The 26,039-nt window shown below is 41.7% G+C and overlaps 1 protein-coding gene across 9 annotated transcripts in view; it reads left to right on the top strand.

The window, feature by feature from the left end:
* GALNT9 (polypeptide N-acetylgalactosaminyltransferase 9) overlaps positions 1-26,039 on the top strand; it is a 189,019-nt gene that overhangs the window by 47,675 nt on the left and 115,305 nt on the right. For 3 of the 9 annotated variants that reach the window (XM_048964547.1, XM_048964549.1, XM_048964550.1), the window contains one exon: positions 21,088-21,242. The exons of 1 other annotated variant lie outside the window; for it this stretch is intronic. In XM_048964547.1, the coding sequence (XP_048820504.1) occupies positions 21,088-21,242 (155 nt within the window). Of the gene's footprint in view, positions 1-11,724; positions 11,869-20,967; positions 21,243-26,039 lie in introns of those variants that run through there. 5 more of the 9 variants (XM_048964555.1, XM_048964553.1, XM_048964552.1 and 2 more) reach the window with 3 other exon arrangements.

Genomic DNA, 26,039 nt, shown 5'->3' with positions numbered 1-26,039 from the left:
GCATTTTAGCACCTCTATAGCAGGGGACCTTGGGGCACCAATAGGTGTTTCTCTGTGTAAGGTACTCTCCAAACCCAGTGAAATGCCACTGTCTCAGTGCAGACCCTCCCAACTAAAGCTGCATTCCCTTGAATGTTTTTGGCAGGTTACCGTAGTCTTGTAAAGGCTGAGGTTTGCTGTGAAGTGACTGGGACTTATAGGAAGCACTGGACTAGATCTTTTTCTAACAGCAAGAAATGGTTAACACAGGGAGAGACTGAAAGGAACTGTAGCGCATCTACTGTTCTGTCATGAAACCATCTCAACCAGGACATGGAAGAATATTTTAATGAGATAGAGTAGGTAAAGTGGCAAGGAAAATAATAGATCTAATTATATCCTAGTGTGCTGCTGGCAGGGGCCCAGATGGGAGCTACCAGCATCTTAATGTCCGTCATATCAGCCACAGATATCTTTAAAAATAATTTTCCTGATAGAAAAAATAATGTTTTTAACTAGGATGTTACACATTATATTTACCAGATTGTTTGAACCAGCATTTAGAGCTGGCTCAGTAATGTCCGTCTAGAAAAATTATGCCAAGCGAACAGCCGTAGATCTCAAGACAGGCACATTTTGAGTAGCTTTACAGCATCACACATGACTTTTACACTGGTCAGACCATGTTGGGAGACAAAACTCCAAACCCAGATTTCATTTTCATTGGTTAGAAACTGTTTTCTCAAATACATTTATTGATGTTTTTCTACTCTTCTTGTCATATTCATCTTTATCCCTTCAACACATCAGAGATTTCAACGTAATGTTGTCATGTGAGACTTTGAGCAGTGCAGTCTGTAAGGTGAAGAGACTTTTGTTCGTAGCTCTCTGGCCGGATCCTCAGCTGGTTTTGTTGAACTGGTTGCCTCTTCCTTTCACCTCCTGTTGCTGTTCTTGCTGCTCTGGACTACTAAAATACAGAACGTTTTCTGATGCCACTTTTTTATAAAGGTGGCATCTTTCATTGTGGTTTCAAAGCTTTTCTGAATGAAACTTCAACCTGCGTAAATATCATCACCAGAAGAGCTAGTTAGATTCAATTAAATGAAATGTTTTCTGGAAGTATCATGTCTGTCTAGCAGTATTTTGTCTCTTATTCAAGAGAAAAAGCCCAAATTCTTTTAACTCAGCTTTTGTTGTCACCTTCTTTGGCTTTTGTGTCAGTGTTTTGCAAATGTACTTTTGAGAGGAATAGAAAAAGCTTTGTTCAACTTTCCCACAGGACAGAAAAAAAGGATTTCTAGCTAGCTCAAATTCTGTCTGTCAATGCAGAAGCACAGAAAAATGCACTGTTGCAGCTGATGTCAGCTGAAGGCCGCCCAGCCTTCTCTTCCTAGGAGCAGTCATAAGAGGAGGCCATGCGATGTGGGGCCTGGGCTAAGTGCTGGGTGGCTGAAACACATCTGTGAAGATGAAGCCTTCCCTAACCTTTAACTGTATGTGCTGCACTGGTATTTTCCTAGGAATACGGGTGATTAATATTTTCTGGTAGCTACTTGGAAGGGTTCAGCTGCATAATGAGTGGATTTTCAACTCAGGAATCCATTTAGCCTGGTTCTTTGTTTCTATTTCATGCTATAATGAAATGAGTTCCTGGCCAGACACTCAGGACAAATGATGTGCTGTGATTTTATTCCCCCCTGCCGTGCTCTTCAGGCGATCATTTACACCTGTGTAGAGTGGATTCAAAACAGCACAGACAATTCTTCCTGTTGCCTTTGTATTATATATGCTGCTATGAATAGAGTGAAGGCAGTATTTCCCAAGTGGAGCAAGGAAAGTGCCTGCTGTTTCCACTCTTACTCATGTTGTGTGCTGCAAATTGATCTGTCTATATAACAGTGGGTCCTCCTGGTTTGTGACACTCAGGGAACCTGTGCAAATATGAGCCACCCTCCATTCCAGGGCAGTCCAAACTGCATCCTAAGTCACTGCAGCCTTGAATTCCTGGACCCATCCTTCCTGATTTTGAGTCTTTCTATTTAGCTTGCAGAGCACAAAGTAAGGGACTTCAACACAGACATGTGCTAACTAAGCAGTGGGCTTATATGCAGATGACTGTAAAGGTTTATAACCAGTGGAGCTGTCTTGGGTAAGTTCTTCTTATTTCAGCAGGAGACTTGGAGATGAGATGTATGCGTATTACCTTCTTATTTAGGGCAAAAGCATAGATTTTACCATTTGTAGTTTTCATTATTCTTCAGAGAGAATGATGGGTACAGTACAAAAACTTGAGGATAATGAACATGTTGCATGCATGCCAGCTGTACCTGCCTAACAGCTGCAAGGAGGAGCAGTGGAGTAAGGGGTGAAGCAGATCTGCAGGATCTATGGCTGTCGTGCTTCCCACCCCAGGCAGCTGAGTTAGTGCCAATCCCAACACGGGGCTCTGAGCAAAGGCTCAGCCCAGGTCATGATTAACCACGAGGTGAGTGTCGCTTTGCGTTAAATGTGATGCTGGCTGGAGGCTGCTGGCAATGCACAAAATATACTGGGACCCTGAAAAAAGAAAATGCACAAAAAAAACCCTCATGTCCATCTCTAAAATGATATCAACATATCTGATTTATGAAAAATGTATAAGTGTGACTTGGGAACAGCTTGCGCTTTCACACTAAATAAAATGAGGAGACAGAAGAGGGAACTTGAATGTCTGTGAGCATACTCATGTATACAAATGACTGTCATAAATCTTTTTGCATGATTGCTTTGCTTTGTGGCACCTCTTCGGGGAGTTCTGCAGGGAACAAAGCCCTGCAGTTTGGGAAAGTGGGAAAAAAAAAGCAAAAGAAAATGGATTTGCTGATACAATTTTGCAATTCATGTAGAACATATTTGGTCTAGTAATCAGAATGGAAGGGGAAGGAGTGTAGTCAGTACTGTTGGTTTAAAGGAATTGAATTAAAAGACCAAACATCCTGAGTGAGATTGTGGCCTCCTGAGACTTCAGGAGACAGGCCTGGCTCTGGAAGGAACTGGGGGACAGAGCCCTGTAAGTCTGAACAAAGAAAATGCTTTATGCTTACAAGATGGGGAGAAAACAAATTCCTTAGCCAATGTAAATCTGCCTTGACATTGGTGCTCATTTGCATTACCTGCAGATTTGGTCCACAGCAACCTCAGTCTGGTTTTAAAGTCGCTCCTGACTGTGGTCCAGCTCCGTCAGCCTGGAGCTGATGGGGAGCTCCCCAGAAAAGCAGGAGCTTGTCTGCCACGGGGAAGAGTGCTGTCGTGGCCAGACCAGATCCTGTGCCCAAGCCAGTGCTCCATAGTGACTGTGCAACTGCTTTGTCCTGCTGATTTCCTTAAACAGTGCTCCCCTGTGCCTCTTCAGACTGGATGGTGGGTGATTCTTGGTTATCTTTTTGATCTGGGAGCGAGGGAATGCATTAAAGGAGATCATTCAGAAGGAATGTCAAAGAGGGAAAATGAAGGTAAAGGCAATGAAAAATAACAGCTAAACTGTTTTTTGCCCTGTAATATGCTCAATAGTAGTTGTGCTCTACCAAGAAAGCTCCTTCCTCAGCAGAGGAGCAAGCAGCTGTGCCATGGTAGCTTTTGTCCCATTAAGGAGATGTGACTGAGGCTTGTTCCTGCCTCTCTTGCGTGGTCCTGATGTTGGCCTGAGCTGCACATTCCTGCCTCGCTCACAATATGCTGGAGCCCATGGCATGTACCTGAGAGGTTTTTCTGTAATTAATATTTTGCAGAGGAATTCCTGTCGGTTATCTCGGCTTCTGCAGCACACTGGTGGAGTGGTTTTGTAATATTTAACTATTAAGCTGCAATAAAGCATCTCTAAAAAGCGTATTTAGATGGTAATGAAGGATTTACTTTGATACTGAGGAGTTTTTGCAAACCGTGGTGAATGTCATTTTATTTTCTGAGCAAGAGTAAGCACACAGAACTGCTCAGAGCAGCACTCGTTTTGGTGCCCTCGCGCCTCTCCTGAAATGACAGTAAATGATCCCAGGGAGTTCAATCAAGCTGATCTCTCCTGCTCTTCCTAATATCAGCCATCTGGCTCCATTGCCTTTGTGCTGTGCATGACCAGCCAGCTGGCCGGCAGTACCTCTCGGCTCCCTTCAAGATCACTTGCTTGAAGAACTGCTCAGACTGCCACGAAGATGTCAACTCTAGAGAACTCTTTCCATCATCCACTGTGAAAAGAGTGGTAGCTGCTCAGGAAGGCTATCGCTTTTTTCTTTCTGTCACTGTAAAATGGAAGAAAAGCAGAGACTATGGTGAAGTTGCTCTTAGTATAAGAGAAGTCAGGTTCTCACTGCTATGATTATTTTTGGAGCTAGGCTTGCCTTACTTATACTGAAAGACTTGCAATTGTCTTTGTTAGAAATTTGCTCCTTTCAGTTGAAAGCCCCTGCAGTTTGAAAGTTGCTGGAGGATCCCTTTCACCTTCCCAGCGTTTGGAGAAACTGAAGACATGGAAACTACTGAAGCCTGTTCTGTGGTCCTCTCTTACTGTATTCAGTTTCTCCATTCAAAGCATTTTTGCAACCTGAGCATTCCTGGCAAAGCCAAGCTTGGTCTGCCACCCGTTAGCAGAGGTGAGCAGGGGCCACCTTGGCTCGACTACCAAGGCATTTTCCAGAGACTTTAAATTCTCTTGCAAGTCCCAGCCACAGCTGCAGAAAACCTGCCTCCTCCTCACCTCTCTGGCACAGGGAACACAACCTCAGTATGAAGGACTCCCCAACAAGCAGTGATTTCTGCTTGGAACAATTTTTAGGCTGGGAGACTTGTGCTAAAGGGGAAGTATCACGTCCTGGTGCTCTGAAGAACTGAATAACAGAGAGAGGCTGGGATGTATCTTGCTGTAAAAGCCTTTCTGCTGGCATTTGAAATAATCTTTAATAACTGAGAAAGGTGCAGATGTGCCTTTCATCGAACAGCAATGAGGATGGTAAAAACTGCTTACCCCTACTTTCAGTGGCTTTTATTTTGCATTAATAGCCATCCCTCTCCCTGAGCTGTTGGACTAATCGTTGTTGACTCACTTAATTCATGTGCTCAGCAGACTGGCAGCATGGAAACTGTGCCACAAGCAGTTCTTGCTGCTGTCATCCAATTTTCCATGGAGTTGTGTAAAGTTAGAAACTGGATGCAGCAGGATTTGGTGGGTCATTTCCTCGTGCTGGGAATGTCTCATCTGCCCTAGTCTCAGGCTTCCTAGCATTTTTATTGGAAGCAAGGTCTGCTGCAATTTTCTAGACACAAGTACATAAGGCAGAACAGCATTTTATTACTATGATTATCTTATTGTTCTTTGTTTGTGTGACACTGACCATGAGTTTGAAGTGCTGCATAGAACAAGGCCCACTCAAAACAGTCTTTAGGTCATAACAAGTCTGGTTCTGCAGATGCTCACCTTTACAGACTGCTAGCTTTCTGTAACAAAATGCTTTGTATGTGGCTCTCTGCAAATAGATGCAGCATAGTTAGAAAAGGAATCGAGAAGGCTTCAGCAGGGATTTTCTGAAGCTCCTGACACATTAATGGGTGTAAGGACCAAAGAAATTTGGTGACCTCTGTGCTCTTGATGCCAGTATGTGCTTTAGAAATCCCACTTAATTCTGCTGGTGACCTTATCCTGTCTGTGTTACTGTTACTGCAGTGACTTTGAGCATGTTGGTCTCTGTCCTACCTGTTCTATTTGACCTTGTTAGATTGCCTGCGCTCTGGAGGGTGGCTTCACCACCCTGTGTTTCTTGGGATGAACCACAGTGTGCCCGTAAGCCTTACCAATTGCAATATATATATATATATACCTCTGAGTATGAATTTGAAAGAGCAGGAAGAAATGTGCCCCAAGTTGTTCACTCACTCACTGACAAGGAAGGAAAGTGCCCTTGCTTGTTCAGGAGCTCACAGCTGAAACATGAGTCACGTGGCACCACCAGGGCTTTGACTGAAAGCCAGTCAGAGGTGTCAATTCGGCTGCTGAGCCTAATAAAATCTCTAAAATGCATTTCATGAGGTAGTAGGAAATGCTAATTGCCCCATTCTACAAAGAAACCTCTATTTTAATATTTTATACTGTTTAAAGGAACATTAAGTCACTCTTTCCACTGCCTTGAAAGTAGGAGTCTCACGCACAAGACCATCCTTTACCCCATTCATCCCCTGGCACAGCTGAGAATCAGTGCCACAAGCAGTTCTTGCCGCTGTCACCCAGTTTGGCATGGGGTGTGTATTGTCAGTTACTGCATGCCTCAGGACTGGGGGGTTCTTGGCAGGGCTGGGAAGTGTTGCAGACTTGATGCATCTTCAGCCTTGGGCTGTCTGTGAGCATCTGACTGCGTGAAACATGTATGTGAGAGCATCCTGAGTCATAGCTTAGTCTAAACTGAAGGAATTGAGAGCCTAAGAAGTTGCTCTTCAGTGTCACATCTCAAATTTTGTTCTTTATTAAGGTTACATAAAGCTGATTTCCTTTGTCTGGATGTACACTAGGATGGATTTGGTTCCTTCCTCTGTGGTTTTTGTCACCCCTTCCTAAAACTACTGGCTAAACAAATAGCTCTGTAGCACATATTAGGTGCTCAGCATTTCTTCAGAGCCTCTGAAGGGCCTTAACTATGAAGTTAAGTACTTGTTTGTATTAGGGTGACTATGCTTCGGTTTCTTAGAGTCTAGCTTATGGTATTGTGCTATCTAGTAAGTTAGGGGCTTTAATATCTCATTAAGGATGAACTCTTAACCTCACTGAAGCCCATAATGGCATTTGTGTTGTTTTTCAGTCTGTGAATCACCCTGAGATTAAACTGGATTGAGACTGCTTCAAAAAATAACTGAATATGCCAAACTCATACCTCCCGACCCTGTTGCACTCTGCTCTTCTGAGAGGAAAGTTGAAGGAACCAAAAAGGGATTGGTTTTGTTTTTTTTTTTTGTTTTGATTTGTTTTTCCCTTTTAATATAGTAATATTTGAAAAACAACTATACTTTGTGTACAGACTGAGTGCCGTGGATCATTTCCATCTCCAGCAGTGATTTTCAGACTTGCTAGAGTGAGTCTGGAAACCTACCAAATTTAGAGACGTTGGACCTATTTCCCATTGGATTTTCTTTCATCTGTGCACAAGAAGTGCAAGATCTACCCAGGAAGAATAGCACAGATTTAAATGACTGCAGAGTGCCAGAGTGAAGAGAATATGGCTCTGCATCTCTCTATGCAAGACAAGCAGTTCACAAAATAGGAATTTGATGTGGTTTGTGTTTTGGCTTTGCTAAGCCCAGGGGCCTTGTCATGTTGGTTTGTGAGATTGATGCTTTCTTTACAGCTTTCTACCTCCAGGATTTGGTTTTGTAAGGAAAAAAAACTTCCAGAGAAAGTAGTTACTACTGCAGCTGTTGATCAGGGATGTATTAAACGTGTTTACGTTTTTTTTATAAGTAAAATAATGGTTGTTTTCTTCTAATCAGGAGGATTTGTCTTTTCACTCAATCTCCAGCCTCTCAATCATGGTCTCTTTTTTTTCCTGTTTTTTTCCCCTTTAAGTACAATCAACAGTGACAAACTGAGTCTACATCAGCTTGATGTTTATAAAGTGGTCCAATCATAGCTTCACTTCTGGGCAGGAACAAATAAATTCATCAAGCAATTGATGCTTTTGCACTGCTGTTATGATAAATGTTGCCATCCATTATACAAGTAGGCTCAGGCTGCAAGGAGCAGAACTGAACATTGCTGCCTGATAGGAATGACAACAAGACAATATGTGCTGCCTCTTTTTATGCTTTGTATTCGTAAACACAGCTCTCCAATTATACTAATTTTGTTTGTTTGAATTAGGCAATAGATTAGGAAATGTTTTCAGTTAACAGTGGAACATAGCACACATTAATATTTTGGCAAATGTGGCACACTTCTCTGCGTTGGGCTGCAGTCTTATTTACTTTGAATTTCCACCAGATGCAGAGCATGCTATGAGAGCCATTCGGCTGGCTGGGACCTGTGCTCACTGCAGCATGGGAAGAGATCCTAATGTCACATGCACGGTTAGCGTGGTGCATTTGAGAACAACCTGCCTCCCCAACTGCTTCCTCTGGAAAAAATGATACTGATAGCAATACTGAAGGTGCTACTGTATTGTTGGGTTTTGAGGAGGTTATGAGTGGTAGTTCATAGGAGATTTCCTGCTGTTTTGGCTCTGGATTGACAGTAATGAGGTAGGAGCTCGCTTCTGTTTGATTTCTGCACTGGACTCAATTCCTTCTCTCCTTTTTTCCACCATTGTATTTTCATAGCCCTTGTGTGATGTGGTTACAGAACAAAAGATTCATTAAAGAATGGGAAACTAAGCTAGCAGTTAGTACACTGCAAAATCTAAAGCGACTCTGGCATTATTTAAGACATCCTTTCTTTGAACACAAGCACTGACAAAGGACATGCATAGTGTAAATTAGAGGAAATTAATTAATTCAACAGGGAGAGTTCTGTTTCCTCCTTAGAAATTCCAAGCAGCATTTCAGAATTGGGTGTCATCTACTGAAATATCTATGAGAAAGTGCACTGTAAAGCTCCAAGTAGAAATAAACATCCAACATCTGCTTTTTTTTGATCTGGAGTTTGTACACCAAGTCATGCGATCGCTCTTGACTTCTTTCTGATTTCAGAGTTCTCAGATGCAACCGCTGCATGTTTAACAGTTGGAATTTCACAGTTCAACAAATGTTGTGTGTAACTCATATAAATGGCTGAGGTACAGTTCATCTAGTGTTTAAACTGTGCTCTAGGTTTCTAGATAGCTTGCACACAGCAGTTGAAGGCAGCACAGAGTCCTGTCTACATTGCACAAGCTTTATTCGCCATCTCCAAGTGGTTGCTGTTCAGATGCTGTGGTGGGGTAGCATTTGTTGTTTTTATTTAGGTGGGAATGAAGAGGAGCCATGTCCAGGCAGCCTTTAATGGCTACCAGTGGCATGTATTTTAGGCCTGTCTGCAGGTAGCTTCTGGGTCAAGGAAGAGTTTTTGGCATAGCATCAAACCCAAACCTTCCCTTTCTGTTTGCCTCAGCACCTCTGAGGGGAGTTTGAACAGAGGTGATAATCTCATCTATGTAAATAACTGTTGTTGTTTGCAATGTTCTTGGCAAGCTGTGAAGTTGCATTTGTAGTCAGGAGGCTCAGAGCAGCCAGAAATCTGTGTGCATGAGGGCACTGCTGGGTATCAGAGGGATCGGCTCACTTTTCTAATCCAGCCACAATAGGTGGTGCCTTGGTGAAAGGTAATAAGTGCAAATTCTCCAGCTGAGAGTGCGATCCTTTGCCTTTCCCATATCAGACACTCAGCAATGCACTGGAGTTGATGGGCAATGTGTTTCATTGTAGTGTGGGAAAAGTCATAGCCACTGAAGCAGAAATGGAAAAAACACGATATTCAGCATCCTTATTAAACACAGAGCATGGTCTACAAGCTGAAAGAAGGAAGACTGGACTCTGCAATCTACTCTGCAGAGAACAGCTGTACAAGGATTTCTAAATGACATTTACAAATGATGAGAGGAATGCTGTGCTAATAACATCCGGACAAAAAATGTATTGGAAGAAATGGATTTCATTCCTCATAGCATTTTACTGTCTGCAGCAAAAGCATTTTGTCTTTTTAGCATTTCTTCCAAGTATTCATCTGCTTCCTTATCGAGAATTTAAGCTTTAATCTAGTGGATTTCTGAGTTTCCAAGGGTGCTTTTTTGTGCTTGTAGGTTAAAGGCTGGCTGTGGACATCATTTGCTCCGTTATTCTGCCAGCTACTTCTTGATCAGCTCTAACGCACATAGTGAATGTAATTATGTCAGGATAAAGCAATTAGCTGATTTACAGCCTCTGCTAAAGAAACAGTTTGAGTCTTCAGGTGCTGTACCAGGCTCACTACCTGCCTCTGGATGGTGTAAGCACACTGCTTTCCTTAGCTGGAATTAATGGAAGCAAGCAAGAGAAAGCATTGGCTGATCTTTCAGATTAAAAAAAATCCACCTTCTACTTTCATGGGTTTCTGTAGGAATGGAAAGTGCTGAGATTTTGTAATCAGAGCCAGTACAGAAGTGGATTTTCAGGCTTCTGGCTATCCCAATTATTGCAACTGTGGGTTTGGGTGTTTGCAAACAAACCAAGAAGTTCTGTGTGTTTCACATCCTCCTTACTCTCCTCTCTTTTGTAACATGGTCAAGGAAAAACTCTGAGAAGCATTGAAACTTCAGTAGAGATTTGAAATTACCACATGTTTGGTCTGAAAGTCAGATTTACTCTCCCTAGGAATGAAAATAACATTTCTCTGCATTATTTTCATTGAAAGACCTTCTGCTGTTTGATATTCTGGACTCCCAGAAATTCAGCTGTTTTAGGAGACAAAGGACATTTTTATCATTTGCACTCTTTAATTGCCCACATTTTTTGTGCAGTGTTTGTAGAATGCTGCAAACTGACCAATATATATTGATCTAATTGTTAGTTAACCTCAGCTTGACACATGAAGCAAAAATTAATCTAATTTTGAAGGGAATTCCTTTTTCTTGAGCAAATGCTCTGCAGGAGCAGCGTGGATGGCACCCAGTGCATGGGTTCCATGCATCAAATGACCAGTGTCTTCTTTCCTTTAGAAACAAACTTCAGAAATAGTTGAAACAGTGCTGAATATCAGTGCTATTCAGCTGCAGAGGAAAGGCTTACAACGATTACAGGCAGAAATAACAGCAGTACAGTGCACCTTGCTGAAGGACTCCATAAAGCTTTCTTGACTAAGACATCAACTAATGTCACAGGGACTCTGTGTTTCCAGAGAAGGTAATTTAAGTCATTGTGAAAGAAGTGAGTGATTTTGTACTTCCTTTTCCATCTTGCATGACTTCTTGTAAGCAGACACATCTTAAATACAGATAATTAGGTGGAGAGGGAAGAAAGCAGTGTCTGTATACAAGCAATTGCTGTCATGGCTAGGTACTTCTGAGACAGATAACCAGCTTTGTTCTTGAATTGCTATGCAGCTGTGGTTTGCACTTGCCCCAAAGAGTGCTATTTTGCATTTCCCTTCCCTAACTTTCAGGAGCAGTACACAGTAGGCTGCTAAGCTGAATCTCCAGGCACGACGTTTGTGTTTGGGTGCCTCAGCTTTCAGCTGCTTGCTGTGAGACAGCGTGCCCTCTGCGCCGATGTGCCAGTCCTCCTTTTGCACTGGAAGAGCTGTGAGGGTTCAGCATCTTCTGCACGTCTCACTTCATGGTGTCTGCATTGGGTGGCAGCAGGTCAGGACCCAGAATTAGGAGGTCTCTATTGAAAATCTGTCCTCCCTCAGCCGCTTGTCCCAGCGTGTGGAACTGAGCACAGTGTTCTGAAGGGCAGTTTCCTTCTGCAGCTTTGGCTCATAGTGAGGGACTGTGTTCATTAAGGTTGTGTTAACTTACTTTGCGTCCTCCCTTCTTTGAACGCAAATCCTTATTTTTATAAGAAATGAGGCTGTTGTGCAGTACAGGAGTGAATGCCAGATCTTCAGCTAAGGTAAATACTTACCTAACAGCAGTTTTGGTGAACGGGGGCTGTTTTCCCACATCTTCACCTGAAGTTTTGGGTATATTTTTCTGTTCAATATGCAATTTATATTTAAGTTTACTGTACGTGTATTACAGCAGTACCTCTTACATCAGCTGAACAGATTTATTGTTCCTCCAGCTTTCTGCTCTGGCCATTGATGGCAGTGCATTTACACGGCCACACTGGGAACGACCGAACAAAGGAAACAACCTTTTCAGTGCAGGAAAACAAGGAACCATGCTGCAGCCAGTTGTGAGATGCTCTACAAAGGGGTTTGGGCAGGTAAAGAAAAAGCTGTTTTGAATTTCAGACTGATTATAAATGACAAGTTATCAGGGAGCACAAAGAAATAGCTACTGTACATTTCCTAACACCAATACCCTTTGTTAGACTACAGACAAAAGTAGGCTTTGACTTGAGACTACAGGAGAATATAAGATGAGGGTCTATAAAGATGGAACGTATTGATCTTCCCTTTATCTTTTCAAAGCATTACTCTTTTGTCAAGGATTCCTGTTTTTGTATAACATTATGTCCCAGTCTTCTAATATTTTGAACATTTCAATGCATTTCTTTTAGGGAAATAGATATTTTCAGTAATCACATTTTTGGGAAATATTACTGAATAATGAAGCACCTGCAAACAAAGTTATTTTTCAAATGAGTTGATAAAAATGGGTCAGTTCCTGGCCTGCCTGAAGTACACAGCTTCATGTCCCTCACTAGAGATGTATTGATTTTTAAGCATCTTTTTCATGAGGCTCCAAGTCAAAGTGGGTTATTTTGGAGTGTGCTGGCTCCTATTAAATTTAAAAAGGGAAAACTTCGGGAGGGAGACTGCAGATGTAGAAGAAAACTAATTTGCAGACAACAGCTACAAACAGCACAACACCACCATTTGACAGAGAAAATTCTCAGCTACAAAGCACTGCTTTTCAACATAGTCATCACAATTAGCTGTGCATCTTTGCTGGTGATGAACAAGAGCCCGCATGTCTGAGGTCAGTGTTTTGCAACATCTGCACGGGTTTTTGAAGCCAGTTCAACTGTTTGTTGTCAGTGCTGCTTGAAAATATCAAATATGCTACTGTCTTCATTATTTTGATGGTTTATTCTGAATGCCAGTAGAGCTGGCATTTCTGTTCTGTGCCAATTAATGCCCAACGTGTGTCATCAGAGGAACAGATAGCAAGAGAAAAATTCCTATTTTGTCCTGTGGCCGCAGTGATCCTTCTTTCAACTTTTCAATACATTTGAAAAAGGAAAGAATTCCTTTTGGTTGCCTTGCTTGAAGGGCTGCAACACATCAACACTTTTGTGTGATGACGTGGAAAGTTTATGGTGCTCAGAGATTGTTGTCAGGGAGCTCTGCCCCGAGCTGCTGGAAGCTGCCATACCTCTGCTGCAGGGCAGAAGGCATTTTAAAAAAGATGTGAAGCTTGGGATTTATCCGATAATCAACAGTAATATTAAATAAAGTAAAAATGAAAAAGAAAGGAAGTTGATATGGAAGAGCAAGGGAACTGCAAGAAACAAACAAAACATTTATAACACATCTTATAGGTGGTGTGAAAGAACATAGGCTCACTAATTTGATACTGATTTTCTCTAGAATGAAGGCTTTACCTGAGCAAAGTCAGATTTAGTACTGCTTGTTGTGTTTTCTTGTTTGAATTCATACTGATGCTATGCACAATTAGTGGCAATGAATTTATGCTTTCAAGGCAGGGGCTTTTCTCACTAAATCAGGTCTTTATGTCCCACTCTTCCAATTGCAGTACTATTACAGTGTTACACGGCAGTACTCTCTTAACTAATTTTAGACTAGGCTATTTTAAGAGTAGTCTGATGCATTCATTTATATCATACGTAGAGTGGATGTTATAAAGATGTGCTATTCTTATCACTGCTGCCCATTATTATTTGTCTTGCCAATGTGTTATGTGTCAGATGGAAGCACGTTCCTCTCCCAGCCAAGAGCAGGGAGCCATCCTAGATAAATGCTCCATTTGAGCACTGAGAACAAAAACGTTTGGGAAAACGCCTCAGGGGAAAAGGGCGATGTAAGATACAGGCTACAGAATTAATCAGTAGAATGAATTTGATAGTAATCAGTAGTTGTGCCTACTTAAAATGATTGCTAAGACCCATTTCTGTAAATGTTATTTTTTGCTCCTACTGCCAATGAGTTCCAAAACTCATTTGTGTTTGAAATGATACCTTAGCATCATTGCGTTTGAAATGAAACCTTAGTTTGACCATTCTGTGGGCTTCCTAAACATTATTTCCTGAAGGCAATCTTGCAGATTGGTTTCTGGGCAGACGATTAACTCAAATTAGCCAATGATAATATTGAATTTATATCAGGTTCTGGATCTTTGGAAAACTATTTTAGTTTAGAGTCTGTTTTCTTATGGCAGCAAACGTTACCACTTCTGGAGATATTTTATTCTCCCTGTGACACTTTGTCACTTTGGCTCTCACAGGAAAACAATCCATGCTAAATCCTCCCTTGCCTTTCTTTGCTGCAAGAAAGAAATTCCCTATCCACCTACTGACCACCAAAGTTCTTCAGAAGGAGGAAAACAGCCTCAGTTGCTTTAGCTGCAGACACATCAGATTAATCTGAGGGCTTTATTTGCTCATTTTTATCCTTTTTCTGTCCAGTCTGCCCAAGGCTCCTTGTGGTAAGTTCATTAAGTTCCTCTATATTAACCTACCCACTTCTGGTTTCCTCTTGACCTAATCCAATTCATACTGTAGTTTCTTCCTTCCTGTGTTCAAGAAATTGCAGTATTTCATTTGACAGACAATTACTGTTTTCAAGAGAATTCCCCCAACCTTCTGTCAAAAGTTGAATAACCTTTCTGTATCACCTGAGTTAGTATTTAGTCTGGCAAGGTACCATACTAATTGTATTGAACAAAGCGTGCTAGCAAGCAGTGGGCTTGCTCAGTGCCACGTCCCTGCTAAGCAGCAGCTGAAACCCCTCTATTTTAAGCTGATGGAGGTCCCTGTAAGCTCATGAAGGTGCGTCCTCCCAGGGGTTGTGTGCCTGAGTGATGAAGGGGAGTGAGCAGCACCAACAAAAACCCTGCTTGGCGCTGGGCTGCCTGCACTGCTTGGTGCTCATCTCTGGTTTGTGTAAATCGAAAGCAGCTCAATGGACTTTAAAGGATTTAATGTCATGAAATGTTTTGAGCTGATACAATTGGGCACATGTTGAGTGTAATGTACGATAACAAATAGCATAAAGAAAACTACAGGCTTGATCCTTCCCATTTCATGCTTCCTTTATGCAGGTGGAATGTGGCCTGTCCTTTAAGGCTGGTGTTAATGCCTTTACTTGGGAATATAAAAAAAACCAGACACAATATCTCCCTATGTTTAGTATAAAAAGCAGTAAGTGTTCTGTGCCTACAATTATATGCCATAATGGAGTGATTAAAGACATATGCACTCTGAAACGCTTGGCCAGAGGCTTTGAGGCTGTGATTTTACTGTGGAGCGTTTTTGGTGAGCAACACATTTTCCTTAAAATACATAAATATATAAATAAATGAAGCTCTTCAACTTCGTAGCCCAAAGCAAGATTAATTAAGAGGAAAAATGCTTAATCTATCTGTTCTCCATAGAATTAATGAATAATGGAGATTTTCTTCCCAGCATCTACAGCTGAAGGGGTTCTGAGTGCCTGTGCATGTCCTGCCTACATGTTGCTGCTTGCAGCTCCCCACACCACGTTTCTCTTCTCATGTCTTGTAACAAATCTGCTGGCTTTCCATGTTTTACTGGGTTTGGGCTGCAGTTGATTTTAAGCTGTGTATGGCAAGCTGTCACTGATTTTCAGATGGAGAAACTGAAAACCAGGGAAGTTGTGTGGTCTAGAATAGGGAAAAGCACAACAGTTCTCTAAACGTTTCCATAGGCCTGTAGAATCTTCAATGTTCTGTTTCTACTGTCTAGTTTATTTTCAAGGGTGTTTAAAAACAAAACAGCAACCAAAAAAAAAAAAAAAAAAAAAAAAAGCTCCCATCCAATGCTGTTAAATTAAATTAAATTGTCCTTAAATTGTCCTTTACTGGAAATATTTGAAAACTCAGTTCCACTAGATGAGTTTGACTTGGCTGTCATACATCCGTCTGCTAAGGGTGCCCAGTGGCACAGCACTCAGGGTGGAATTTCACCATTTATCTACTATTTTTTTTTTTAAGTCTGTATTTTTTAAAAAATGCATTGAAGACTTTAATGCTGGAAATGGTTTGATTTCTTCTTAAATATGCTGAACATCTCTGACAAAGCCAGATAACAACTGAACTAAATGTTCTTTATTACTCATGCATTGTTCCTATGAAAAACATGATACCTCAGAGGCAGCAGAGATTCTTCAGAATTTGCCCAATGACAAGCCACTGTATCAGCTAGTCTTTGCTAAAATTGTCAGTGTTAACTTTATTTGCCAAAACATGTTTTCTTTTTTTGAGCTGTCGGTTGTTGTAGTAAAATAAATGGAATCTAAAAATCTCATTATTTTTATTGTTTAAAGCCAGCATTGGGTGCAGTTCTGGGGTCAGATGGCAACTATACTAATTTACCCCTGTGCTGCTGCACTTAGAATCTTCAATCTCCAATGACTTTGACACAATGACTGGCTGTGTTTCTTAATTTTGTTGCAAAGATTTTGCTGGAGGGCTGTGCATCTCTTAATAATGTGCATGAAGGCACAGACAAGGAAGTAAATGAATATTGTATGAGGTTCTTTTCCTACATGAGGGTCTGCCTGGGTGAAGATCTGCAGAGGTCCAAGAGCCTGCATCTCGTGGCAGGAATGGGACCATGATGGTGATAGCCAAAATGAATGCACTCTATTGAGTTCAACTTACAGCAGTTAACTATTCTCACTTCTCAGCCGGATCAGGCAGGGAGCAATGTCCTTCCTGCTATGTTTGCTCCTTTGTTGAGTCCACTGGCTATTTTGGTGCCAGTGGAGAGCTGTGACATTCAGCAGGAGAACTGTTACTGAGAAGCAAAGTCAGGTTGGATGGAGCCCTGGGCAGCCTGATCTGTGCTGTGAGCCCTGCCCATGGTGGTTGGAGCTCAGTGATCTTTAAGGTCCTTTCCGACCCAATATTTTAATTTAGTCTTGGTAGTTATTTATATTCTGCTTTTACAATGACAGATCTATTGTTGTTTATTTTTTTAATGCATGTTTGTATAATTGTTGGATTTTATCTGCATGTTCTGTGGTCATCAATGCAGTATCACAAGCATGAAGTCCATGAAGGCAGTGCATCTGCTTGCAATTATGTTGCATTTTAATGATCTTTGCAAAGTAAAATCTGTAGTTTAATCCTATGTGATGGTACATGGGCTGTGCATTTTATCGCAGTGCAGAGGCTAGAAGCCAGCAGTCTGTACTGTATTTGAAGAATTGCCTCACGTGCAAGTGGGAATTGCTGCAGTTTTAGGAGGAAGGGTCCCAAAATTCCTTTTAGGAAACATCTGTGTCACTGTAGTAAGTTAAGTGAAATGGTGTCGAGGCTAATACTGCCAAAAGTAAAAGAATATTTGCATCTGTAGGAGTTCTGAAAGATACCCAGAGATTTTAAGCCATCGCATTTGATTTTGCAAACATGAATTTTCAAATCTCTCCTTCCAAAATCTGTTGGAACTACGCAAGAAGGAGATTGCACAAACACTCCTGCAGTTCTTCACTTGCCGCAGTACCTCTTCGCAGCAGAATGAGGGCCTCAGTTCTGTATGTCTGGGTAATTTAACACTTTTTAGTTTCCTGATGTATTCATTACTGTTTTCTTCTAGATAAGAACTACTTAAGACATAAAATATTAGCTTATATTAAAATTCTAGGTGATTGGCTTGCAAATTCGTTTGGGATTTCATTAGGAAAATTGTAGTTGATGCTAATGTGCATGAACAGCTACAGCTGGAATCTGTAGTTACAGATCATCACTGGCATCATATTTTGTTCTTTACTTTTTTTCTCATTAAAGCTAGCATTCAAACACTTACAACATCAAAGTCTCTCTTCATATTATTCATTCTTGCAGAAGTCTCACAACGTGCAGTAGAATGATCAGAAAGGTATTTCTCTTTAGATGTGGTAAATCAGTCTCATTGTGTCCTTTTGGAGAAGTGATTGGGAATGATTTCATGGTTATCCACTTTAATATTTTATTGTCTTGAGTCTAAGCTTTATTAAAGTTCAGAAACTTTTAAGCTGATATTCAATCACCATCTCCTCATCTTACTTCTACCCAAAAGTAATGTCTTTCATTGATCACCTTCTGCAGACTCTAAAAATCAAATTCTACAGAAAACATCTCGTAAAATAATGGAAATTCCATAACTGAGTATCTGAGTATGTATCCTCCTCACCTGGAACTGAACACCAGAAGGCATAGTAATTCCAAAGCTTCTGCTCTACATAAGGTACTTTGCAGGAGAGTCTGATGTGGTTATCTGAAATGACTTTTTCAGCCCGCTTTTGGGGAAGAATTGAAATCTGTACCTGTGGAGGTTAAGATCTTCCCTAGCTCTAAATGAACTTGGGGTCAAGTTGAGTTGTATTGCCATTGCTAGTTCTATTCTGGGCCTTCAGGTAAGACTATGGCTGCAGGACTGGTGCTTTGCTAAAGGTTCTTTTCAAAATCTTTTAGTTCTTTATAATTTAAAGTGAAATTTACTGTCTCTCACCTCAGTAGCTAAGCACAGCAGGACTGTAAATGCAGAGCAATTGTTTCCCTCTATACAAAGATCTCCATGCCCAGCTGGCTTGTACTGCAGTAATCAAGGGTCAACAGAAGCAAGATCAGCATTCTGGAAGAGCAAGCAGAGTTTCAGAGAGGGACAGACAAGAGCAAGGTGGTGGTGGTGGTTTTTCTCCTGTTATCATTGATTATTAGCTTTAACTACTTGACAGTCCAGTAACAGCTGAGGAATGCCCCAAGGCAGCAGACCATCTTTACTACATGAGGGGAGAAGCCTCTGTCAGGTATCTTTTTTACAATGTTTTGTTTTAGAATCTTCACCTGTGGCGACTTCACATCCATCAGCTGTTCTTCATCCAGATGCTTATTTTGACTGAGGACAGTGAAAGCAGAGTGTGATCAAGTATTGACTGCCATTCAAATACATAGGATCTTGGTGTTTCTTTCTAGAAGCTTCCTATTCATCTTGGTTGGGATGAGTGAAAACATGAGCCTTATGGAGACGAGTAGGAGTAAAAATCAATGAGTGAGAATAATAGCCTGGTAGAGAGAGAGAGAGCGAGCTGGATTTGCAATTTGGAATGGGATCCCAGATTTGCCTCTGGCTTGTTGCATTGATCTGGGGCAAATTACCAGTGCCTTTCCATGTTTCCCATTTGTAGGATGGGTCAGCAATCAGAGTTGATTAGTATGTTTTCAACAAAAGTCTTTTCATTGAAACCTAGAAGTTGCATATACTGATTTTTCTTCTAGCAACACAGGCCTTTCTCAGAAAAAATAGGAACCTGACCCTTATGAGCAGGTAACAATGGTTTCAACTCACTGCTATCTCTGTGAGAATATTTCAAAGCTTTCTGGCTTTGTTCCAGTGCAATAAGAAAACATGTTTTCTGAGCTTGAAAGTTTTCCAAAACAGTACTGCCATCCTTCAGTCAGCTCTAATAGTACGTTGTTTGTAAATTGCTTTCAGCTCCTTGACTGAACAGAGATCTATAAGAGCCAGCAATTATTTGAATGGTGTTAGGTAAGGTTGCAGCCATGTAAGTATGCTCACATGTACCTCTGTATATGTGTAGGCTATTTTAAGTGACCATTTAAAAACATTTGCTTAGTGGAAGAAAATTTTGACCCAAATCACATCACAAATAAAATCCTGTCTTTGAAAGAGCCCATTTAAAACTGCAGTGATGTGAAAGTAAACATCAACTGGTAAACTCTTTGTGATAGTGGAAAGTGGTTTTCAGCTTTGGGGATAAACTACAAGCAGATGAGTCAGAATCCAAACTGAATTCTTCTGGGCAACTTGGAGTTTATAATCTAAAACTGAGCTAACAGTTTCTTAACTATATCAAGACCAGCAGGTGTTGCTATAATATATTAAATGCTGTGGAGGTACCTAACAAGCTGCACTCCAGCGTTAGTTCAGTAAGCATTCAAATTGGTGTTTTCCAGCAAAGTGTAATGCTATGGCAGGCTTGTGATAGCAATAGTACTAAAATTATCAAAACAGTAGAAAATTGCAGATTCAGAGCTACTTCTGCTGAGCTGACTGTGAGTTTCAGTATGGCTACAGGGGAAACGACATCTCGCCTTGGATTTACATATTGATACTTCAGTGTATCGAAGAGTACAGAACGGTAGAAAGTAACCATCCTTTATAGACCTCTGTAGAAACGTAACTACTGGTGAGAAACGTTCCTGCAGAAACTCTGAGTGGGATGGGGTACAAAGAGAACCATTGTGAGCATTAATGCAGAAACTGCCAGTCTGAAAGGGCTCAACTACCTTGTGTCCACAGGTCGCTGGCTAAGTGATCTGGATAGTTCTTCATAGTCGTTGTGTGTGTGTTTACTGATCAGGGCCTAGGCTGCTTCTCTCCAGTTGTATATGCTTGGCAAGAACTTCTTTTGCATATGGAAGCCATCCCAGACACTTCACTTCCAGGTAGAATCACAAGCCAAGGTTGCACTTAGGCTGCTGGGAAACCCATGGAGCTGAGAGCATTTGCAGCTCTCCCTCTTGCTGGAAGCATGTCAGCTTGATTCGATTCATATCCAGCCACGAGACAGGTGGGTCATTGTCTAAACTCCGGGGGTGCAGCCATAGGCAAGAGAAGACTTGGTCCTGTACTTTCCCAGAGCTGCCTGCAGTGTTGCTTGGGTAGGATACGGGCCCTCTAGGTGGACAGCAGAGAGAAAATGGCCACTGGTGGAGAAAACCACGCAACGCCCGTGGCTCACTCACCCATCCATCGCGCCGAAAGCCAGCGACAGGGGAGCAGCGGGCGAGGCGGGGCGGCGCGGTCACGGCACGGCGGCTCCACCGTGTGCATGTAGATGAGATCCCCCGGAGCACGTCACTCCGCACCGGCGCTCTGCGTTTGGGGCGGCGGAGAGCGAGGGCGGGCGAGCGGGAGCCGCCGGCGGAGGAGAGGAGAGAAGAAGAGAGGAGAGGAGAGGAGGCGGCGGCTCGGCAGCGGGCAGCCAGCAACGGCTCCGCGGCGCCCCCGATGCCGCCCAGCCCAACGCCGCGCGGGCCCCGCGGGGCGAAGGCGGGCGCCGGCGGGCGGGGAGCGGCGCGGTGGTGCTGAAGGACAGCTCCGCTCGCATCCGCGCCCCGCCGCGCCCCGGCGCCGGGTGGCCGCGAGGCCGCCGCGCCTTGATGTGCCCCCAGCGCCCGCGGCTCCCATGGCGGTGGCACGGAAAATCAAAACTTTGTTGACGGTCAACATCTTGGTCTTCGTGGGGATCATCCTCTTCTCCGTCTACTGCAGGATCCAGGATCGTTCCCAGGAGCTGGTGCAGATTGTCCGGAGCGCGGACCGCCGTGTCAGGAGCCGAGGAGCCAAGGTGGGCAGCCTGGCTGACAGGGAGTCCATCCTGCAGCGCCTGGACCACCTGGAGGAAGTGGTCTACAACCAGCTAAATGGTACGGAGGGCTGGGGGGGAGCGCGGTGCTGGTCCCGTGGTGACCAGCTCTCCTGGGAGGGTGCTGTAGGCTGGGAAAATTGCCCGAAGTGCCTGCTTGCTGGGGAGGGAAACTGCACCGAAGCACTGCCCTGAAGCCAAAGATGCAGGGAAAGTGGTAGCTGCAGAGGTTTGTTGGAGGGGTGCGTGAGGGACCCCCCTCAAACTCTTGGGTCAAAGTCAGGACTTTTGGAGTAGAAAGTTAAGGAGGCTGCAGAGTTCATGGATGTAAGGGTCGGTGGATGTCCTGGTGAGCTGTACCAGCTTTTGCAGTTGCCCTGAATATATCAACTCTGAGTGGGTATGTGTTTTTATGGCAAATACACTTTAAGTTTTTAGCTGGAAGTTGCATATTTGGTCTCCTAATTACTTAAAAAGCACTCTACTAAGTTCTTATGCTGTGTACTTTTAATAGTCATTTTAAGCATTGCTCCCATATGTTTCTTTAATGACTTTGCCATTTAAATTTTATATTATCTTTGGCGAGGAAAGGAAGCATCCACTAATTCCTTTTGTTACATTCAATTTTAATTTGCTAGCCTTGAAAAATCTTGTTAGGTAAGCAAAGAACCCTTATGTGGTAGTTAGAACAGGCTAAGCCATACCGGTTGCCAAGGGACAGATAATGTTTCGTATGGGAACTAATTCTTTCAAAGAGGTCTGTTTGTATTTGCATAGATTCATAAGGTTCTAAATGTGGGACATCAAAGAAATGAGTATGTGATAAATACATCCATGCTTTCCACACGAAGCTGAAGGAGAAAACTTTACAAGAGATTTTAATATAAATGTGGCATTCAGTGTTGAGCACCAAATAAAACTTGCAGTGTAAATATTTTTAATGATACCAAATGTGCTTCTAGGCTGCTTCTGAAAGTCTTACTCATAATATTGATTTAACAAAGGCTACTGCAGTCTCAAAATGCAGACAAACAGTGTAAAGTATATATACTATTACTACTTTCTGAATGAATGACCCTGCAAATCCAAGCATGTTGGGTGGTTACAGTAACACGCCAGTAATGTCAGTGACTGTTACAGAACTGGCATCCCTCACACTTTCACATACACATTCATGTGTACAAAAAGAGAAGGGAGGACAGGAATGTGGAGTGGTGGGTGTTAGTCAAAAGTAAGTTAGAGGAGGAGAGTCAACAGAAGGAGTCAGCAGCTGTATTTTCTAATGATAATTCAGAGAAGTTTTGCAGAATGTAAGTTTTAAGAGAAAAATCCTCCTCCCACATTCAATATATCCATCATAGCGCAATCGAATGGTTTATTTTCCCTCTGAATTGTTTTGTTCTTGGTGGTGTTCACAAGTGAAATTTTGGGTAGGATTTTACCAGCTCTGGGTTCATCTCAGCATAGCAACCCCTGAAGGATCAGCAGGAGTCCATAACGTTCTAGACAGGCATCATTGCATGTAATGGCTGTGGCTTCAGAGTAAACAGAAAGTTCTCCATAAGCTGTTTCTGTTTTGGCGGCTGTTTTTAAAGTGTAATTACTTTAATTAAAATGTTACGTTGCTCCTTCAGGTTGTAAAAGCTCTGTAGGCAATTTCTTGTTCTAGAAAGTTCTTATGCAGAAAAATACAGGAAGTTAATCAAGCTGAGGTGTTCAGATTTCCTGTCCATTTCCCTTCAGTCTCTCTCTGACGTGTCTTTTGTTTATTACACAGCAGTTTATCAATGCAGATAAACTGTTTGGTTGTCACTGAGAAAAGATACTTTCTCAGTTTCATCCTTTCTTTAAGTATTTGCTCATTTTTCCATCTTGTGGTAACAACTCCCCAACTTCCTTGCAATTAGCAGGTAGCCAACTGAAATCGTCAGAACTGCATCAATGTAAGTGACATCAATTATCAGTGTTTGGGTTTAGCTGAATGGTGTTGCTTTTTAATATCATGACTCATTATTTAATGGGCATAATGCTGCTCTGGAAGCATTGAAATTCAAGGCAGTCTGTCTGTGACAACGCTCTACTGTGTCTTACCCAAAGACTGGTGTTACACAAACGCTCAGAGCCGTGCCTTCCAGCCCAGTGTCGAGCTGGGTTTCTCAGATGTTATCCTGTGCAGTACTTCACTGCAAGTTAGAGTCATCTGGTGCCTTCTTGAATGTTACCTCTTAATGAGGTGAGCCAAAGTCACTTTTATAGGACAGGCAGATTTTATTCATAAGGCATATGAATTCCTGCAAGCACCACGGGTTTGAGTCAAGTCCAGTGATTTTGTTGTGATAGGTCTGTCCAGATCACAATGCCATTTTTTTCACTCTTCATTATTTCTTTTTTGAGATCAGCAAACGTACAGCCAAATATTACATATCCTACATTTTTTGTAATCAAGTCTTAGTATTCTTTTATTTATTTGTTTTCTTCTATTCATCTAAATCCTAACCTGGTAGGACCTTGCCTGGTTTTTCAAGGGACGCTGTGAAGTTCCAGTGTAAAAGAAAAACCTTTGAGAGACCAGCCCTGCAGCTGCAACAATACGGAATTTTCTTTCTGTCATGCTTACTTATTTCCATGAAATCAAAGAAACATCATTTGAAAGTGCACTTTTCTGTGAGGAAAAACAAGGACAAGCAGTTATGCTGAAAGAGCATTTCTAGCATGAAAGAGTAATTTCTACTGATGAGTATCATTTATTGTCAGTCAACAGTGAACTAAAGCTTGGTAGACTTAGTAACCATTCTTGAAATGATGTGAAACTTTGGTATTTTGTTGCTTTGCCTTTTTTTTTTTTTAAGGAAAAAAAACCATCGAGATTTAATTGGCTGTTTTTTTTTTTCCCTAATCAGTTTTGCATCTAAGTCTGTAGCTAATGATTTATCATAGAAGATAAAGAATTTTTGATGCTCCAACTACATAATAACCTTTCATGCCAAAAGCAATTGAAGGGTCAGACTACAATTTCACTGTAATTGCCTTTTTCCCTTTTCACTGTCTCTTTCCAGTAATCCACAACAATCAATATAGCATGTAATTAAATTTCATTCAATCTGCAAAGATTAAGAGAGTTTTCATCTTCTCATTATGTATGCTCACATCATGTCTTCCTACCCACATCTTCTACATTAGACCTCTTCGACCTGTTCTGTTGCAGATGTGGAGGAATATGTCTGGAGCGTTCCCTTGAATTTCACAGATTACCATTCTTTACACATCGTAATTTGATTTTGCTCTCTTTAGGAAGATTAAATACAACAGCAATTTCCAGTTTGATAAATGGGTTTTGTATTGCATATGCATTTCATTGAGGGGGGAAAAAGAAAGTGGACAATTCACATAATTGCAGCACACAGGCTTAAAATGATGGAAATAGCAGGTCCTAGGTATGGAGGACTGATTCAACGAGACTGACTCCTGATTTTTGGAGTGTACTGGAAGCAAAGTGATTGCATTTAAAATTCAGCCTGGCAATCTGCATACTTAAAAGGTACAGTAGTATTTTTAAAAAGACCGTTTACCCTTCACAGGCTTGAGGCTGGTTGGAAATGGTTCCAAATTTCTGTATTAAAAGTAAGAGTTGGGAACTGGCTGCAGTTGAATCGTGCGAATGTCCGCATCAGATTTGTCAAAAAGAAGCATTTATTGCTGGCAACTTTCAGTTCAGTTGCTGAAAAGAGGGGGAAAGCCAGGTGTGCATGGGGATAGATTAAGTGTGACTGCCAGCCTTGCATTAATGAAAGCACACCTTCTCTTACCCAACACAAGTTCTCATAAATGCTCGATTTGATTATGAGCCAATGCTAACATGCATCTGACCAAATTAACATGTAGTAATTTCCACACTTGTTTGTGTAGAATAATCATTTGTAATTTGTAATACACAATCAGATAAAAGCAATGTTTACTGATGTGGAAGAAAGATCTTTGGCTGATACAGTGGTTTCTTTGCCATTTAGAAGCCATTCAAGACATTCCTGTTCAGCTCCTTTCAATTTCTTTGTAAGTGTAGCTGGAAAAGCAGCAATGAGGCAGTCACTTTTTTTAGTCAAGAGCTGCAGTGTAGTTGTTGCACATATATAAACAACAGGCATTTTCACAGGATTAGGAAACCTGGCTTGACTTAAAGGCCTTAATACAGGAGGTGGGGCTGCTTTTGAGTATTTGCCGTTTGTTTTCTTTAAGCAAAGACAGGTAGTAGCTAAACCAAGAGCATCATTTAAAAATGCAGTTCCAGGCACTGAGTGCATGGCTGTTCTCCAAGGAAATAATAAGATTTATGAAAGGAAGGGAAAGAAATGAGTCATGTTTAACAAATCTTTCTTTTATTAATGCCCCTCTCTAACCTTACTAATGGGCACTCAGTCTCTCCTTGCTCAGTATACTTGGCACTTTTTTTATTATTGTTGTTATTTGTTGGGTTTCACTGGGGAGTCGTTCCTTTTCCTTATTTTAAACTAACAAACCAAAAGGGGAAAAAAAAAAGAAAAAAAAAAAAGATTGTGCAATGTTCTGGATAACAGGAAGGAAGAAAGTCAATGACAGCTGAGCAGCTTCCAACTTCACTGTAGTTCTATTGATCAAAACTGTCCTCTGTAATAAGAGTATTTCAGCTTTTGAGAATGAAAACCAGAGAATCTCCCACCGACCCCAAGTCTCTGTTCTGAGAGCAGGGAGCTAAAAGCAGAGTCTTAACATGAAGTGTGGATGACATCTGTCTGGTTTTCCTCAAACCTACAGCTACAGTGCCATAGAACTGTGTATGAACGTCGGAAAGTCACGTGGATAGAGGCAAAACCTGTTTTATGGC

Source organism: Lagopus muta, chromosome 17, assembly GCF_023343835.1.
Source record: "Lagopus muta isolate bLagMut1 chromosome 17, bLagMut1 primary, whole genome shotgun sequence".
Classification (NCBI taxonomy): domain Eukaryota; kingdom Metazoa; phylum Chordata; class Aves; order Galliformes; family Phasianidae; genus Lagopus; species Lagopus muta.
This window is presented reverse-complemented; position numbering and strand designations above follow the sequence as displayed.